Raw genomic sequence first — 15,963 nt, 5'->3', positions numbered from 1 at the left:
AAAAAAAAAAAAACAAAAAAAAAGCATCGTTCACATGAGGAGTCCCTAAGTTTCATTGGATATGTCAGATATGACAAAAAGGAGTAAAAACTGCCAAAAGTCAAAGGATTCAAAGAGCCAGCCTGCCTTCCTTCCTTCCTTCCTTCCTTCCTTCCTTCCTTCCTTCCTTCCAGACATTTCCTGAGGGCCTACTATGTGCAGGACCCTGTATGGTCCTGTCCCTCAAGAAGTTCCCAGTCTGGGAATAGAGACAGACACAACAACCAGGACTTCTTTTTAAATAATTTTTTAAATATAATAGAGATGGGGGTCTCACTATGTTGCCCAAGGGCTAGTCCCAAACTCGTCGCTCAAGCAGTCCTCCTGCTTTGGCCTCCCAAAGTGCTGAGATGACAGGTGTGAGCCACTGCACCTGGCCTTTCTTTTTTGTTTGTTTGTTGTTTGTACAGACAGGAATCTCACTGTGTTACCCAGGCTGGTCTCAAACTCTTGGGCTCAAGTGATCCTCCTGCCTGGGCCTCCCAAAGTGCTGACATTACAGGCGTGAGCCACTGTGACTGGCCAAAAACTAGGACGTAAATACCATGTTATAACTGCCATGATAGAGATGTGTGTAGTGGTAGAAATAGAACAACTTGGCCGGGTGCGGTGGCTCACGTCTGTAATCCCAGCACTTTGGGAGGCTGAGGCGGGCAAATCACTTGAGGCCAGGGGTTCAAGACCAGCCTGGCCAACATGGTAAAACCCCATCTCTACTAAAAACAAAATTAGCAGGTGTGGTGGTGCGTGCCTGTAATCCCAGCTACTCGGGAGGCTGAGGCAGGAGAATCACTTGAACCTGGGAGGTGAAGGTTGCAGTGAGCCGAGATCACGCCACTGCACTCTAGTCTGGGCGACAGAGTGAGACTCTGTCTCAAAAAAATAAAAAGAAATAGAACAACTTTAGAGACCTAACGACCCAAGTTCAAATCCTAGCTCTTCCACTAACTCGCAGTGTGACCTCCTCACATCCTATTAGCCCCTCCGTCAGTCTTCTCATCTGTTTTCTTCATCAAAACCCTGGAAGATAAGACTTAGCTCCCATTTTAAAGATGAGGAAACTGAGGCTTCCTTACACAAGATCATTCAGGCAGTGAGTGAAACAGCCAGATCACTTGAGGCCAGGAGTTCGAGGTCCTGCTTCTTCCTGACTTCCAGCCTGAGCTCTACCAGCTCCACATTGGCCTCTTCTCAAATGCTAATGTAGAAGCCATTAATGTTTCCTTTAAGGGAACATTACAGAAAATGGCCAGTATAACATAGTATTTATGTCCTGGTTTTTTGGCTGGACACAGTGGCTTGTTCATGCCTGTAATCCCAACGCTTTGGGAGGCCCAGGCATGAGGATCACTTGAGCCCAAGAGTTTGAGACCAGCCTGGGCAACACAGTGAGACCTCTGTCTGTACAAACAAACAACAACAAAAAGGCCCAGTGGGCCAGGCACGGTGACTCACACCTGTAATCCCAGCACTTTGGCAGACTGAGGTGGGTGGATCACCGGAGGTCGGGAGTTCAAGACCAGCCTTACCAACATGGGACAAACCCCGTCCCTACTAAAAATATAAAATTAGCTGGGCATGCTAGCACATGCCTGTAATCCTAGCTAATCGGGAGGCTGAGGCAGGAGAATTGCTTGAACCTGGGAGGCAGAGGTTGTGGCGAGCCGAGATCATACCATTGCACTCCAACCTGGGGAACAAAATCGAAACTCCATCTCAAAAAAAAAAAAAAAAAATGGCCGAGTACAGTGTCTCCCACCTGTAATCCCAGGTTTCCTTTAAGGCAAATGTGAATATATTCTGCATCTGCCCTCTCCGAGCCGAAACCCTCTGCACAGCAAATGTAGAAAACTCTTTCTACAGAGAGCTAGGTGGGCTGACTGGTCATGCCATCCTAGACTGGTGTACCCCTGGTCTCCTCTTCAAAAAATATCTTGAAATTCTTGCCAGAAATCCAGTGTGAAATGCATCCGGGATGGTGGCTGTTGTTATAACGGTCCCCAGGGGTCTCAATTACATGAGAACCCTCGGCTTCTGGAGAAGAGACAAGGAAGGGAAGTAGAAGGTCACATTCCAAAGGCATCAGGGCTAAGAACTTTGCATTGAACATTTTCTGTGGCCCCACCGTGTGTTAGGTGCCAGGGCTGTGGATACAGACACAGGTATAAATCAGACATGGCTTCTGCCCTTGGTTAAACTCACAATTACTGGCACAAATACGCAATGATAGTATAATACAGGAAGTGCTACTACAGCTATGATGTCACAGGACGCATGATGGAAACTCAGGAAAGATCGGAGGGGAAGAAGTCTGAAAAGATTCCTGGAAGAGCCTGGGCATGATGGCTTATGCCTGTAATCTCAGCACTTTGGGAGGCCGAGGCGGGTGGATCACGAGGTCAGGAGTTCAAGACCAGCCTGGCCAATATGGTGAAACACTGTCTCTACAAAAACACAAAAATCAGCTGGGCGTGGTGGCACGCCTGTAATCCCAGCTACTTGGGAGGCTGAGGCAGAGAATTGCTTACTAGGGAGAAGGAGGTTGCAGTAAGCAGAGATTACACCACTGTACTTCAGTCTGGGTGACAGAGTGAGACTCTGTCTCAAAAAAAAAAAAAAAAAAAAAAAAAAATTCCTGGAAGACTAGTTGCCTAATTTTAAGTTACTTAACTTCTCTGTATCTCTATTGCTTCATCTGGAAAATGGGACAACTCTTGACCTCTTGATCCGCCCGCCTTGGTCTCCCAAAGTGCTGGGATTACAGACGTGAGCCACCGCGCCCAGCCTCCTGCCCCTTTTCTTCAGTCTGAAGATGAAGCTGCTGGCTGTACTGGAGGCCAATTTCAGGCTACAGCAGGAGGAACTGAGTTCTAATTCTGTCTTTGCCATGTAACTGAATTACCCAGGGCCCTCCCTAGTCCTGTTCCCTCTTTGGTGTAATAGGGATGAATACAGATGGGGAGATCGTGATATGAAAGAGTTCTGTGAGCCGTAAGACATAATAATCATGAGGTATTGTTACAGGACCAACAGGTGCCTCTGCCCACTGTGCAGTAACAGACCAGTTACACTGAGGAAGCAGGGTTATCAGCAGAAAAAGGGTTTAATGATGGCAAGTTGCCTAGGAGGAGATGGGGGGAGACCGTCAAATCCATCTTCTCTAGGGAGTTCCAGGCTAGGATTTTAAAGGGCACTGTGAAGGGTAATGGGCTGGAAAATTGAGGTCATTGACTGGTCAGGGTAAGGGGGATGAAATCCTCAGGATATGGAAACTGCAGTCCCCAATGAGTCTGCTTCTGTGAGCTCCTTCAGAACAACTGATGTAATTATGCTGGTATGCGGGGCCTGAAAGAATATCTCAGAGGGAAAACGTTTCATAATGTTCAAGTTGTTACCTATGGAGTTAAGGGGAATCGTTATCTTGTGACAGGGTCTACCTGATTCCAGGACAGACGATGGGCACCTATCATAGCTGACAGGCAGAGCTACGAGCAAGCACGTAGGAGAGCAAGGTGACCTAGTGATGAACGCTGAGTGTGCTGCAAGCTTTCTTTATTTTTGTTTTCCCCCCTCCCTTCTTCCCTGATTAATTTCATAAAGTTTATAGGAGCAGTTTCAGTACCGGCGCGGGTAGGATGGAATCAAACATGATCCTGGAACAGTCCTGCCCGGAAGTGGCCCCGACCTCCCCCACCTCCCGGCCTCCCACGCGCGGGGGCGGGCTGATCGGCGAGACCGGATTGGGCAACTTGGCGTGGGGCTGGCCATGGGGAGGTGTGGCTTCCGGCCGGCTCCTCCGCTGTTGCCAAGGGAAACTGCCGCGAGGAGGCGGAAGGAGCAGAGGACCGGCAGCCGGCGTCTAGGCGGAGCGCGGGAGCGACGGCGGCCATGGCGCCCTCGGGGCCCGGGTGTCGCAGCTGGTGCTTGTGTCCCGAGGTGCCATCCGCCACCTTCTTCACTGCGCTGCTCTCGCTGCTGGTTTCCGGGCCTCGTCTGTTCCTACTGCAGCCGCCCCTGGCGCCCTCGGGCCTCACGCTGAAGTCCGAGGCCCTGCGCAACTGGCAAGGTGAGCAGGGGCGGGCCGGGATCGCGGGGCGAGCCCTTGTCCTCCGACTTTGCCGGTCCCTGGGCTCCAGCCTCCAGGACTCACCCCTTCAGGCCTCACCGCCAGTCTGCCCCTGTCTCGCGCCGCATCACTATGCCCACCCCCCGGAGGACCAACCTCCAGCACCGTCTCTTGCTCTCCATGTTCCACACCTTTGTCTGCAGACCCCATCTTCGTCATCACTGTAATCCCTTCCCTACCCGAATTTGTTCCCTTCCCTGTCGCCACCAGACTGGTCTAGGCCCCGAATCCATTCGCTAGCAAACCCATGCTCGCTCTCCAAGGGTAAAGATTTTTCTTCTCCCCCTCCCGTTTCACATACACACCTACGTCTGCTTTAGGCCTAAGCCCCACTGAAAAACATTTTCTCTCACCTACATCACGACAATTGGACATTATCTGCAAACCCCTATAAGCCCTATAAACGTCCTGCCCTCTTGAGATTTGGAATTTCTGTGCTTTTTCATTTGTATCTTAATCTTGACTATCATTCCCAGCTCATGGGGGTACCAGGGTGTCTTCTGCCTTTGGAGAGAAGTGTTTGTTTTTCTCTAGGGAGAGACATTTTGCAGACCAATTAAGTATAAACATCCATTCCTAGAAGACATTCCTAGTCTCCGTGTCTTCCTCAGGAACACAGGAAATTTGTGTATCTCCTGCTGTTTTGCAAAGCACACACGCTCATATGTATTAATTTCATTTAACCCTCACAAAGATCTCATGACGTAGGACCTAGATAAGATTGAGATTTCATGCAGAGAATGGCAGAGCTGTTGCGTCGTACAACTGAGATAGGAATCTAGATTTTTGTTTTCTGTGATGTTTTGGAACTAGAGCCTTCGGGTAGATAATCTCCAAATCATGTAGAATCATGTTTATACTAGTTATTCTAGTTTCATGTTTATACTGGGAATTTCAGTTTTGGAAATATTCAACAAATAATGAAGTACTCTTCAGATAATGAAGCCTCCGGAGATGGCCAGACTGAGGTATATGGTTCCATAGCCTGCTTCCCTACACAAATCTAAAACTGTTCGCCCCACCCTAAACAGCACCACCTCAGGGACAGAAGCAAAATGCCAACCCTAACCTTAACCTCCCACTTTCTGGAGTTCACTACTTCCCTGGGTGTGAGTTTTGTGGATATATGATCATTAGAGACGTAAGGGACATTTAAAGGCCTCAATCTAATTCTGTTACTTTACAGTGAGGAAACTGATGCCTAGAGGACCTGTGACATGATTAAACTCAGCCAGCCTGGATGTAATAGAGCCGAGATTCCACTCCAAGTCTTTAGACTCCCAAGTCCAGTACTACCGTCAGTTCTTTGGTCTCCCTCCTTGAGTTTAGTCGTGTTTTGGCCTGCAGGGACATAAAACTACTTAGAGATAACCACTTCTAAAATTTTTTTAGAGATAGGGTATTTCTCTGTTACCCAGGCTGGAGTACAGAGATGCAATCATAGCTTACTGCAGCTTTCAACTCCTGCACTCAAGCGAGCCTCCTGCCTCAGCTTCCCAAGTAGCTGGGACTACAAGTACACATCACCACACCTGACTAATTTTTAAAGTGTTTTTTTAAAGACAGGGGTCTCACTGTGTTACCCAGGCTGGTCTTGGACTCCTGGGCTCAAGTGATCCTTCCACCTAAGCCTCCCAAAATGCTGGGATTACAGGTGTGAGGCACCATGCCTGGCGATAGGTGCTTTTAGACAAATAAAAGTAGGCCAGGAATGATGGTTCATACCTGTAGTTTCAGCACTTTGAGAAGTCAAGGCAGGAGGATCACTTGAGGCCAGGAGTTCAAGGCTAGCCTGGGCAACATAGCAAGACCTCATCTCTACAAATAAAAATTTAAAAAAAGGAAAAAGGAGGATTCTTTGATGTCTTATTACATATAAAGTATCAGTCTACCTGTAAGATCGGATAAGCGCTTTCCAGGGAGACTTCTAATTTCTATAATCTTTACTGTTAATGATAGTGTTATAATTCTTACAACTGCAAAATAATTCATGGTCCCTTTTTTCTTCCTCTGAACAGCCACTATGGAAGGAGGGGTCAGGATTACAGCAGAGGAGACTGGCACACAGAGTGTTAAGTGACACCCACTCAATCCACCCCGAAGCTGTTACACTTAATTAACCCTCAGACTGCCCAGTGAGGTAGGTCAGTATGAAAACCTAAAAAAGGATTATAAAGCACTTTACAAATTCAGAGACTGCCCTCTACTGAAAAGTATTATTTTTTTCCCTCTGGAAGTCAGTTACCACTAAGAGTTGCTCCAGGCCTGGGGAAGTGTAGGAATTAGATATTCCTGCCTCTCCTTTGAGGCTGTGGGTCCTTCATTGTTGAACGCACTGCTTGTATTGCCTCCTGCTGTGACTCGCTGGCTCTCACTTCTCTGTCACTCGCTGTGACTTGCTGGCTCTCACTTCTCTTAGGAAAGGCTCTTTGCCTTTCCTAAGCGGCTTATAATCTGGCTTCCCTCCTGGGAGCAACCCACCACCAGGCCTCTAACCCGGCTCCCTCTGCAGTTTACAGGCTGGTAACCTACATCTTTGTCTACGAGAATCCCATCTCCCTGCTCTGTGGCGCTATCATCATCTGGCGCTTTGCTGGCAATTTCGAGAGAACCGTGGGCACCGTCCGCCACTGCTTCTTCACCGTGATCTTCGCCATCTTCTCTGCTATCATCTTCCTGTCATTCGAGGCTGTGTCATCACTGTCGAAGCTGGGAGAAGTGGAGGATGCCAGAGGTTTCACCCCAGTGGCCTTTGCCATGCTAGGAGTCACCACCGTCCGTTCTCGGATGAGGCGGGCCCTGGTGTTTGGCATGGTTGTGCCCTCAGTCCTGGTTCCATGGCTGCTCCTGGGCGCCTCGTGGCTCATTCCCCAGACCTCTTTCCTCAGTAATGTCTGTGGGCTGTCCATCGGGCTGGCCTGTATCCTTCCTAGCAGAGAGCTGTGGAACAATGCATGTCAAAGGGTGAACCAGGCTGGAGGGTCTGGGGTGTCAAGTAGGTAAGAGTTAGGCTTATTTTTTATTTTTTGAAACGGAGTCTCTGTCACCCAGGCTGGAGTGCAGTGGCATGATCTCAACTCATTGCAACCTCTGACTCCTGGGTCAAGCAATCCTCCTGCCTCAGCCCTCCGAGTAGCTGGGGCTACGGTTGTGCACCACCACACCCAGCTAATTTTTATATTTTGTTTTTAGTGGAGACAGTGTTTCACCATGTTGCCCAGGCTGGTCTCAAACTCCTGGCCTCAGGTGATCTACCTGCCTTGGCCTCCCAAAGTGCTGGCATTACAGGTGTGAGCCACCATGGTCGACTTATATCTGATCATAATTAGTTTTTTACTTTTTTTATATCTGATAATTTTTTATTTTATGCTAGACACTGAATGCTGTATTAGGGGCTCTAGATTTTGTTGTTTTCCTTTAAAAAATGTTGACTTTTGTTCTGATAGGCAGTTAACTTACTTGAAGATTAGCTTGAAACTTGAGTTTTGTTTCTAAGCTCTTTTCGGGAGAGTCTAACATAGCCTTTATTCAAAGGCTGAATCTTTGTGGCTGCCTAATCAGTGGTGGGTGACTTAGATCAGCCAACCAGGATGCCAGCAAGTCGCTGGGGATGGTGATAGGGTATGGAGGAAGCACAGCCAGAGAGGCCCACATGAAGCGCACATGGTCGCACTGAGGCAGGTGCCCTCTATTTGGGATAAAAGGACAAGAGGTGTTAGTCCCTCGGGAGGATATTGGGACAGCCTCCCGCCTCATCCCGCTACACCAGCAGAGGCTTGTGCTGGCTTCTGACGGACTGCAGTGGCTAGAAGGGTGCAAGTGGTGGCACGGGTGGGTGTAGGAGAAGGGACAGCATTAATACCCCCCTGCTGCTGGGTGCATTCATTCCCGGTGAATTCTACAGTGAATAGAAACCTTTGGATCTGGACTAGGCACAGTGGCTCACACCTGTAATGCCAGCACTTTGGGATGCCGAGGCAGGCAGATCACGAGGTCAGGAGTTTGAGACCAGCCTGGCCAATATGGTGAAATACCGTCTTTACTAAAAATACAAAAATTAGCTGGGTGTGGTGGTGGGCACCTGTAGTCCCAGCTACTCAGGAGGCTGAGGCAGGAGAATGGTGTGAAGCCGGGAGGTGGAGCTTGCAGTGAGCTGAGATCGCGCCACTGCACTCCAGCCTGGGCAACAGAGCGAGACTCCATCTCAAAAAAAAAAAGCGAGGCACCTTTGGCTCTGGGTTTTCGCAAACTCTAGCCAGAGTGTGTGATGTGCTAAGCATGAAGGCTTCTGTAGAGTGAGTGGGAACCTGTATTCTCCCTAGGGAGTGTTCGGCTCTCCTCCCTTTGCTGCTTCAGATTTCACTTAACACGCCAACCTCAGATGGCCTCACGTACTGCTATTCCATCGACCTCTCAGAGCGAGTGGCGCTGAAGCTCGATCAGACTTTCCCCTTCAGCCTGATGAGGAGGATATCCGTGTTCAAGTACGTCTCAGGGTCTTCAGCCGAAAGGAGGGCAGCCCAGAGCCGGAAGTAAGTGAAGAACTTTTAAGTGCTGTTAAATATATATATATTTTTAATTTATTGTTATTGTTATTTTTTGAGACGTAATCTCGCTCTATCATCGGGGCTGAAGTGCAGTGGCGCAATCAGCTCACTGCAACCTCCGCCTCCCAGGTTCCAGTGATTCTTCTGCCTCAGCCTCCTGAGTGTCTGGGATTACAGGTGCCCACCACTACGTCCAGCTAATTTTTTGTATTTTTGGTAGAGATGGGGTTTCACCATGTTGGCCAGGCTAGTCTCGAACTCCTGATCTTGTGATTCACCTGCCTCAGCCTCCCAGAGTGCTGGGATTACAGTTGTGAGCCACTGCCCCCGGCCAAATGCTGTTAAATCTTACTGTGTTTTTTTGTTCTTTTTTTTTTTTTTTCCAAAGACAAGGTCTTGTCCTGTTGCCCAGGCTGGATTGCAGTGGTATGATCATAGCCCACTACAGTCTCACACTTGTGGGCTCAAGTGATCCTCGCACCTCAGCCTCCCAAGTAACTGAGACTACGGGCACACACCGCCATGCCTGGCTAACTTAAATTTTTTTGTAGGAACGGGGTCTTGCTATGCTACCCAGGCTGGTCTCAAACTCCTGGTCTCAAGCATTCCTTCCTTGATTTCTCAAAATACTGGGATTAAGGTGTGAGCCACTGAGCCTGGCCTAACCTTATTATTAAAGTAACTCCAGGGCATGTAGAGGGTGTGGCTGGTTTATTGCCACGAGTGATAAAGAAATGAGGTGCAGCAGATTGGAAAATCATGCACAGATGTCTTCTGAGTATTCTGGATTCTGCACAACTGCTCCTGAAGTAGCGACAGCAGGAAAGGGAAGGCATTTGAGGACACTTAACATGTGATCCTGAGTGACTTATAGACAGGCTGGGCAGGAGGGCCCCTATCTAATTGACGTACCCACTGCAGGTCAGCCTGGGCTGTGACACACAGTAGCCTTGATAAGAAGTGCAGACAGGGCTGGGTGCAGTGGCTCACACCTATAGTCCCAACATTTTGGGAGGCTGAGGTGGGCAGATCTTATGAGGTCAGGAATTTGAGACGAGCCTGGCTATCGAGAAAGGCCATCTGGAAGCACGTCCCCTGCTTAGGAGGCCACCTCTCTCCCTCCCCACTGTTCCCAGCGCCTCCTGCCTCCGAGTTCTCCGCTGATTTCTGTCCATACCGAGACCTCACAGTGTAGGATGTTTTCTTTCCTTCAGTGGTCCTCCCCCAAAAAAAGGAGCTTGCTGGGAAAGGCGTGTTCATCCATTTTGTATTGTCGTAAAGAAATACCTAGGCCGGGTGCAGTGGCTCACACCTGTAATCCCAGCACTCTGGGAGGCCGAGGCGGGCGGGTCATGAGGTCAGGAGATCGAGACCATCCTGGCTAAAACAGTGAAACCCCAGCTCTACTAAAAAATACAAAAAATTGGCCGGGTGGCTCAAGCCTGTAATCCCAGCCACTTTGGGAGGACTGAGACAGGCGGATCATGAGGTCAGGAGATCGAGACCATCCTGGCCTTAACATGGTGAAACCCCATCTCTACTAAAAAAAAAATCAAAAAACTAGCCGGGCGAGGTGGCAGGCGCCTGTAGTCCAGCTACTCGGGAGGCTGAGGCCAGGAGAATGGTGTTAAACCTGGGAGGCGGAGCCTTGCAGTGAGCTGAGCATCCAGCCACTGCACTCCCAGCCTGGGCGACAGAGCAGATTCCCGTACTCAAAAAAAAAAAAAAAAATACAAAAAATTAGCTGGCGTAGTTGGCAGATGCCCCTGTGGTCCCAGCTACTTGGGAGGCTGAGGCAGGAGAAATGGCGTGAACCCAGGATGGGGCAGAGTTGCAGTGAGCTGAGATCGTGCCACTGCATTCCAGCACTCAGCCTGGGAGCAGAGCAAGGACTCAGTCTCAAAAAAAAAAAAAAAAAAAAAAAAAAAAAAGAAATACCTGAGCCTGGGTCATTTATAAGAAAAGAGGTTTATTTGGCTCATGGTTCCATAGGCTACACTAGAAGCATGGCACCTGCATCTGCTTCAGTTGGGGCCTCAGGCAGCTTCCAATCATAGGGGAAGTGGAGGTGGCACCACACGTTGAGAGAGGGAGGGCAGTACCGGCTCTTAAACACCCAGCTCTCACCTAAACACAGAGGGAGAACTCATTACTGCGGGGAGGAAGCCAAACCACTCACGCAAGATCTGCCCCCATGACCCAGACACCTCCCACTCAGCTCCACCTCTAGCGTTGGAACACTGGGAATCACATTTCTTTTTTTTTTTTTTGAAACAGAGTCTCACTCTGTGGCCCAGGCTGGAGTGCAGTGGCATGATCTCAGCTCACTGCAACCTCCACCTCCTGGGTTCAAGCGATTCTCCTGTCTTAGCCTCCTGAATAGTTGGGGTTATAGGCGCCCACCACTACACCCGGCCAGAGATCCATTTCAGCACATGAGTTGGAGCAGAGGAAACGTCCAAACTGTATCAGAAGGCAAGGTGCTTGGTCATGGCCCTTGTTGGCCCACCACCAACTGCGGAGTAAATTTTCTCCTGCATGCTGGCCTGGATGTGGGGTTTTTTTGAATAGGAAGCTGCCCCGTGGAGCATCTTCCAAGAGGTGCTCCTAGCTGTCAACAGCTCAGAGCCCTTGGACTATTTTTCTAAAAGGCCAGGAGGGCCGCTGGGAAAACAAATGTGGACTCACTGCATTATTGCTTCAAACAAGTGATTCCTGGGGTCTCAGTGTGGGGGAGACTGTACGTTTAGGACCAGGTATTTTGTGGTTTTTAGTCGTTCTCATTGAATCTGGAGGACTGTCTGTCACCAAGGAATCCCCTCTGTAATAGCTGATGGTGGTCTCCAGCTGTATGTCGCATACCCCTCAAAACAAGAGCTCACTCTCCAAGACTGCCCCTGATGAGAAGGTTCTTCCATGCTGAATTGCAATCAGCCCCACAGACACTGCCACAGCCAGTGCTGGGTCTGATCCTGCCTCGCTGTGACAGGCAGATCTTAGGGTTTAAGAGGAAGATAGTGTTCCTTCTGTGTTCTCCACGCGATGTGGAGTCCAGTCCCTCAGGTCTGGGGCCTGCAGCAGACGCTCAGAACAGAGTATTGTGTTTCAGGTAGCCTGACAATGGGTTCTGGGCCATGTCACGACACACATGTTTATTTTGGCAGCAAGATGGCCGTTTGGACAGCTTGTCTCCTCAGAGACTCTTGTTGATAAAAATTCTTTTTTTTTTTTCTTTTGAGACGGAGTCTCACTCTGTGGCCCAGGCTGGGTTGCAGTGGCGCGATCTCGGCTCACTGCAAGCTCCGCCTCCTGGGTTCATGCCATTCTCCTGCCTCAGCCTCCTGAGTAGCTGGGACTACAGGCTCCCGCCACCACGCCCAGCTAATTTTTTTTGTATTTTTAATAGAGACGGGGTTTCACCGTATTTGCCAGGATGGTCTCGATCTCCTGACCTCGTGATCCGCCCGCCTTGGCCTCCCAAAGTGCTGGGATGATAGGCGTGAGCCACCGTGCCCAGCCTTTTATTTATTTATTTTTTTTGAGGCGGAGTCTCGCTCTGTCGCCAAGGCTGGAGTGCAGTGGCCGGATCTCGGCTCACTGCAGACTCCGCCTCCCGGGTTTACGCCATTCTCCTGCCTCAGCCTTCTGAGTAGCTGGGACTACAGGCGTCCACCACCTCGCCTGGCTAGTTTTTTTGTACTTTTTAGTAGAGACGGGGTTTCACCGTGTTAGCCAGGATGGTCTCAATCTCCTGACCTCGTGATCTGCGCGTCTCGGCCTCCCAAAGTGCTGGGATTACAGGCTTGAGCCAGCGCGCCCGGCCTTTTTTTTTTTTTAAGACAGGGTCTTGCTCTGTTGCCTAGGCTGGAGTGCAGTGGCACAGTCATAACTCACTGCAGCCTCGAATTTCTGGGCTTAAGCAATCCTCCTGCCTCAGCCTCTCAAGTACCTGGGACTAGAAGCACATGCCACCAGGCCTGGCTAATTTAAAAAAAAATTTTTTTTTTTCCTTTTATGAGACGGAGTCTCGCTTTGTCGCCCAGGCTGGAGTGCAGTGGCATGATCTCGGCTCACTGCAACCTCTGCCTCCCAGGTTCAAGCGATTCTCCTGCCTCAGCCTTCCAAGTAGCTGGGACTACAGGCGCCTACCACCACACTTGGCTAATTTTTTTTTTTTTTTTTTTGAGACAGAGTTTCACTCTTGTTGCCCAGGCTGGCGTGCAATGGTGTGATCTTGGCTCACCACAACCTCCGCCTCCCGGGTTCAAGCGATTCTCCTGCCTCAGCCTCCCGAGTAGCTGGGATTACAGGCATGTGCCACCACGCCTGGCTAGTTTTGTATTCTTAGTAGAGACAGGGTTTCTCCATGTTGGTCAGGCTGGTCTTGAACTCCTGACCTCAGGGGCTCCGCTCACCTCAGCCTCCCAAAGTGCTGAGATTGCAGGTGTGAGCCACTGCGCCCAACCTGAATCCCTTTGGGCAGGATTGTCGAGCCAGCCACATAGGCACTGGCGGCTGTGACCTAGTCCTGACGCTCCATCTGGTCTGGAAGCTGCTGTGAGCAGGTCACCCCTATGGTGGTCTCAGTGGCAGACCCAGTGCCCTTTCATACAACTCCTTTGCTGTAGGACTGTGACTGGTCCTGCCCTCTCTGGGCCTCTGTGTTCTGACTGGTTGAGGTTAACCTTTCTCCCAGTTGGTACTTAAAGCAAGCCACAGAAAACATCCAAGGCATGTTGTACTAGAAAGCGGGGTCAACCTCAAGCACCACAAGATACCGTGACCTTGGCGTGACTCGCTGAATGACCATTTTCTCTCTCATTCCATTCCAGGCTGAACCCGGTGCCCGGCTCCTACCCCACACAGAGCTGCCACCCTCATTTGTCCCCAAGCCACCCTGTGTCCCAGACGCAGCACGCCAGTGGTCAGAAGCTGGCCTCCTGGCCCTCCTGCACCCCCGGGCACATGCCCACCTTGCCTCCGTACCAGCCTGCCTCTGGCCTGTGCTATGTGCAGAACCACTTTGGTCCAAACCCCACCTCCTCCAGTGTCTACCCGGCTTCTGCAGGTACCTCCCTGGGTGTCCAGCCCCCCACCCCTGTGAACAGCCCTGGCACGGTGTATTCTGGGGCCTTGGGCACTCCGGGGGCTGCAGGCTCCAAGGAGTCCTCCAGGGTCCCCATGCCCTGAGAATTGCTAGGGAAGTCATCTCACTTGGCCTTCTGAAGGTCCTCCTCGAGATTCTCCTGACAGAAGTTATTTATTGAACACCTGTATGTGCCAGGCTCTGTGTTGGGTACTTTGATCAGTGTCCCTGTTTCAGTCTCATCTGCACTCACAGCAGCCCTGTGGAGTACGGCGTACTGGCCCAACTTACAGGTGCAGAAAGCGAGATGTTCTGCCATCACAAAGTCACGTGGCTCTTTAGTGACACAGACAAGACTCCTCGCAAAGGAACTCATGGCAGAAGAGGGCAGCGGTTGGCAGTGGCTGCCGATGTCTGTCCCCAGCCCCACCGTTCCTCCCTGTGGCTGTGCCGTGCTCGTGGTTACAGTGTCCTTGTGTCCGTGCGTCTGCCCTTCAGGAGCTCACAGCTGGTGTGCTTGGCGGTCCCAGGCCTGTGTAGTGTCTCTCCCCTGCCGCAGTCGCCCCCACCCTGATTCCTCTCCCCAGAAGCGGTGGGACGGGCCCCCGTGAACTGCAGCAGCATGCTGAGGGGTCCCTATTGTCTGCCTTTGTATAAAGAAACAGCCTCTGACCTGCCGTGCTGGCATGTGTTTCCTTTGTGGTCTGGCTGGGGAAGAGGGAGTGCACTGAGATCTGGGCCGTGGCAATGTGTGGTGTGGCAGCAGAGAGGAGAGATGCGCCAGGCTCAGGTCGGGCAGGTGACCACGGCTCAGTAGATCAGGAGAGGGGTAGTCTCGTGGGGAGTGGGCAACTGTGAGATGGTTACCAGCAGGAGCCACTACTGCCCTGAGGGAGAGGGAGTGTTGCCAGAGCCCAGAAGCTGGGACTACAATTAGGAGGGCTGCTGGCAGGGCTGTGCCAAGAAGGACATAGGCACTGCTGGTGGTGTCCCCTGAAGCAAGACGGAGGGGAGAAGACCCTGGCTTTACCAGCAGTGTCTCCTGTTAGCCATGTTGACCAGGAACTGGGAGTGAGGGGCAGAGGGTTCTTTGTGAGACAGTGCAGGGCACTGATGAGGAGTGTGGCTGAGCTGTCACTCACCTAGCCAGCCCTTGAGGACAGCTGAGGCTCCTCACGGCAGGCTGTGTCGAGAAGGCATGCCAGGTGCCTGGTGTTTTGTGGACCTAATAACATGTGGCCTTTGTTGATCCCAGGAGCTGGATGGTCCATTCTAGACTGGCTTTCTGATAGGTCCTAGGTCTTTGGACATGTATAAGACAGAACCCCAAGCCCATCCAACCTGGTGAGGGTGGGGCTGTGACCGGCCCACGCCTCGGGGGGCCTCGGACCTGAGCAAGAAGGGGCCTGCGCTGGGACGAGGGGGTGTGCCACTGTCCCTGGTCCTGGTTTTTAGATCTTTGTTACCTGGGACTTTTCCCTGGTCTGGCCACGATGCACAATGCAGCCTGGAGCCAGCTCGCAGTGGGGCCCTTTCTCACCCTCATGCGTTTTGGAAGCCCTGGAGGCCATCCCAACCCCTTCGCCCATTTGCCTGTCAAATCATCCGCTGTCTGGAAACCATTCACTGATTCTGTGCCAAGCCGGAGGCTGGGGCCAGAGCTCCTCGATGACGATAAGCCACATGTGCGCAGGGAGCCCCTACCACGGGGCCTGGCACTCAATAAATATGAGTGGAACGAACGGATGAATAGGTGATGCCCGCCCTGGGAGAGCTCAGTGGAGCAGGAGAAATGGAAAATAAATAATCATCATTCAGGCTGGGCACAGTGACTCACGCCTGTCATCCTAGCACTTTGGGAGGTCCAGGTGGGCGGATTGCTTGAGGTCAGGAGTTCAAGACCAGCCTGGCCAACATGGTGAAATCCCATCTCTACTAAAAATACAAAAGTTGGCCTGGCACAGTGGCTCATGCCTGTAATCCCAGCAGTTTGGGAGGCCGAGGCGGGTGGATCACGAGGTCAGGAGTTCAAGACCAGCCTGGCCAACATGGTGAAATCCCATCTCTACTAAAAATACAAAAATTGGCCTGGCACAGTGGCTCATGCCTGTAATCCCAGCACTTTGGGATGCTGAGGTGGGTGGATCACAAGGTCAGGAGCTCAA

The 15,963-nt window shown here is 51.1% G+C and overlaps 1 protein-coding gene across 3 annotated transcripts; it reads left to right on the top strand.

Moving 5' to 3' along the window:
• The first annotated feature begins 3,795 nt into the window (after positions 1–3,795).
• Positions 3,796–14,475, top strand: RHBDD2 (rhomboid domain containing 2). Of its 3 annotated transcripts, none has more exons than XM_017857647.1 (5): positions 3,838–4,105; positions 6,184–6,305; positions 6,678–7,085; positions 8,547–8,697; positions 13,545–14,475. In XM_017857647.1, exons 3-5 carry the CDS (start codon positions 6,923–6,925, stop codon positions 13,900–13,902), a joined length of 672 nt encoding a protein of 223 aa, XP_017713136.1. In that variant the 5' UTR covers positions 3,838–4,105; positions 6,184–6,305; positions 6,678–6,922; the 3' UTR covers positions 13,903–14,475. The 3 variants fall into 3 exon arrangements, with proteins under 3 accessions (XP_017713134.1, XP_017713136.1, XP_017713137.1); XM_017857648.1 differs by having other exon boundaries at positions 3,871–4,105; positions 6,184–6,309; XM_017857645.1 differs by lacking the exon at positions 6,184–6,305 and having other exon boundaries at positions 3,796–4,105.
• The last annotated feature ends 1,488 nt before the right edge of the window (positions 14,476–15,963 follow it).

This window comes from Rhinopithecus bieti, unplaced genomic scaffold (assembly GCF_001698545.2).
Source record: "Rhinopithecus bieti isolate Rb0 unplaced genomic scaffold, ASM169854v2 scaffold_42772, whole genome shotgun sequence".
NCBI lineage: Eukaryota > Metazoa > Chordata > Mammalia > Primates > Cercopithecidae > Rhinopithecus > Rhinopithecus bieti.
Note: the sequence above shows the minus strand (reverse complement) of the source record. Positions and strands in the feature narration are given on the sequence as shown.

Excerpts from the sequence above, each read along its gene's own strand:
- RHBDD2 (XM_017857645.1), top strand. The coding sequence starts at position 3,928 with ATGGCGCCCTCGGGGCCCGGGTGTCGCAGCTGGTGCTTGTGTCCCGAG. Across the intron at positions 4,106-6,677 it reads GGCCCTGCGCAACTGGCAAG|TTTACAGGCTGGTAACCTAC; the intron begins GTGAGCAGGGGC and ends CTCCCTCTGCAG. Across the intron at positions 8,698-13,544 it reads AGGGCAGCCCAGAGCCGGAA|GCTGAACCCGGTGCCCGGCT; the intron begins GTAAGTGAAGAA and ends ATTCCATTCCAG.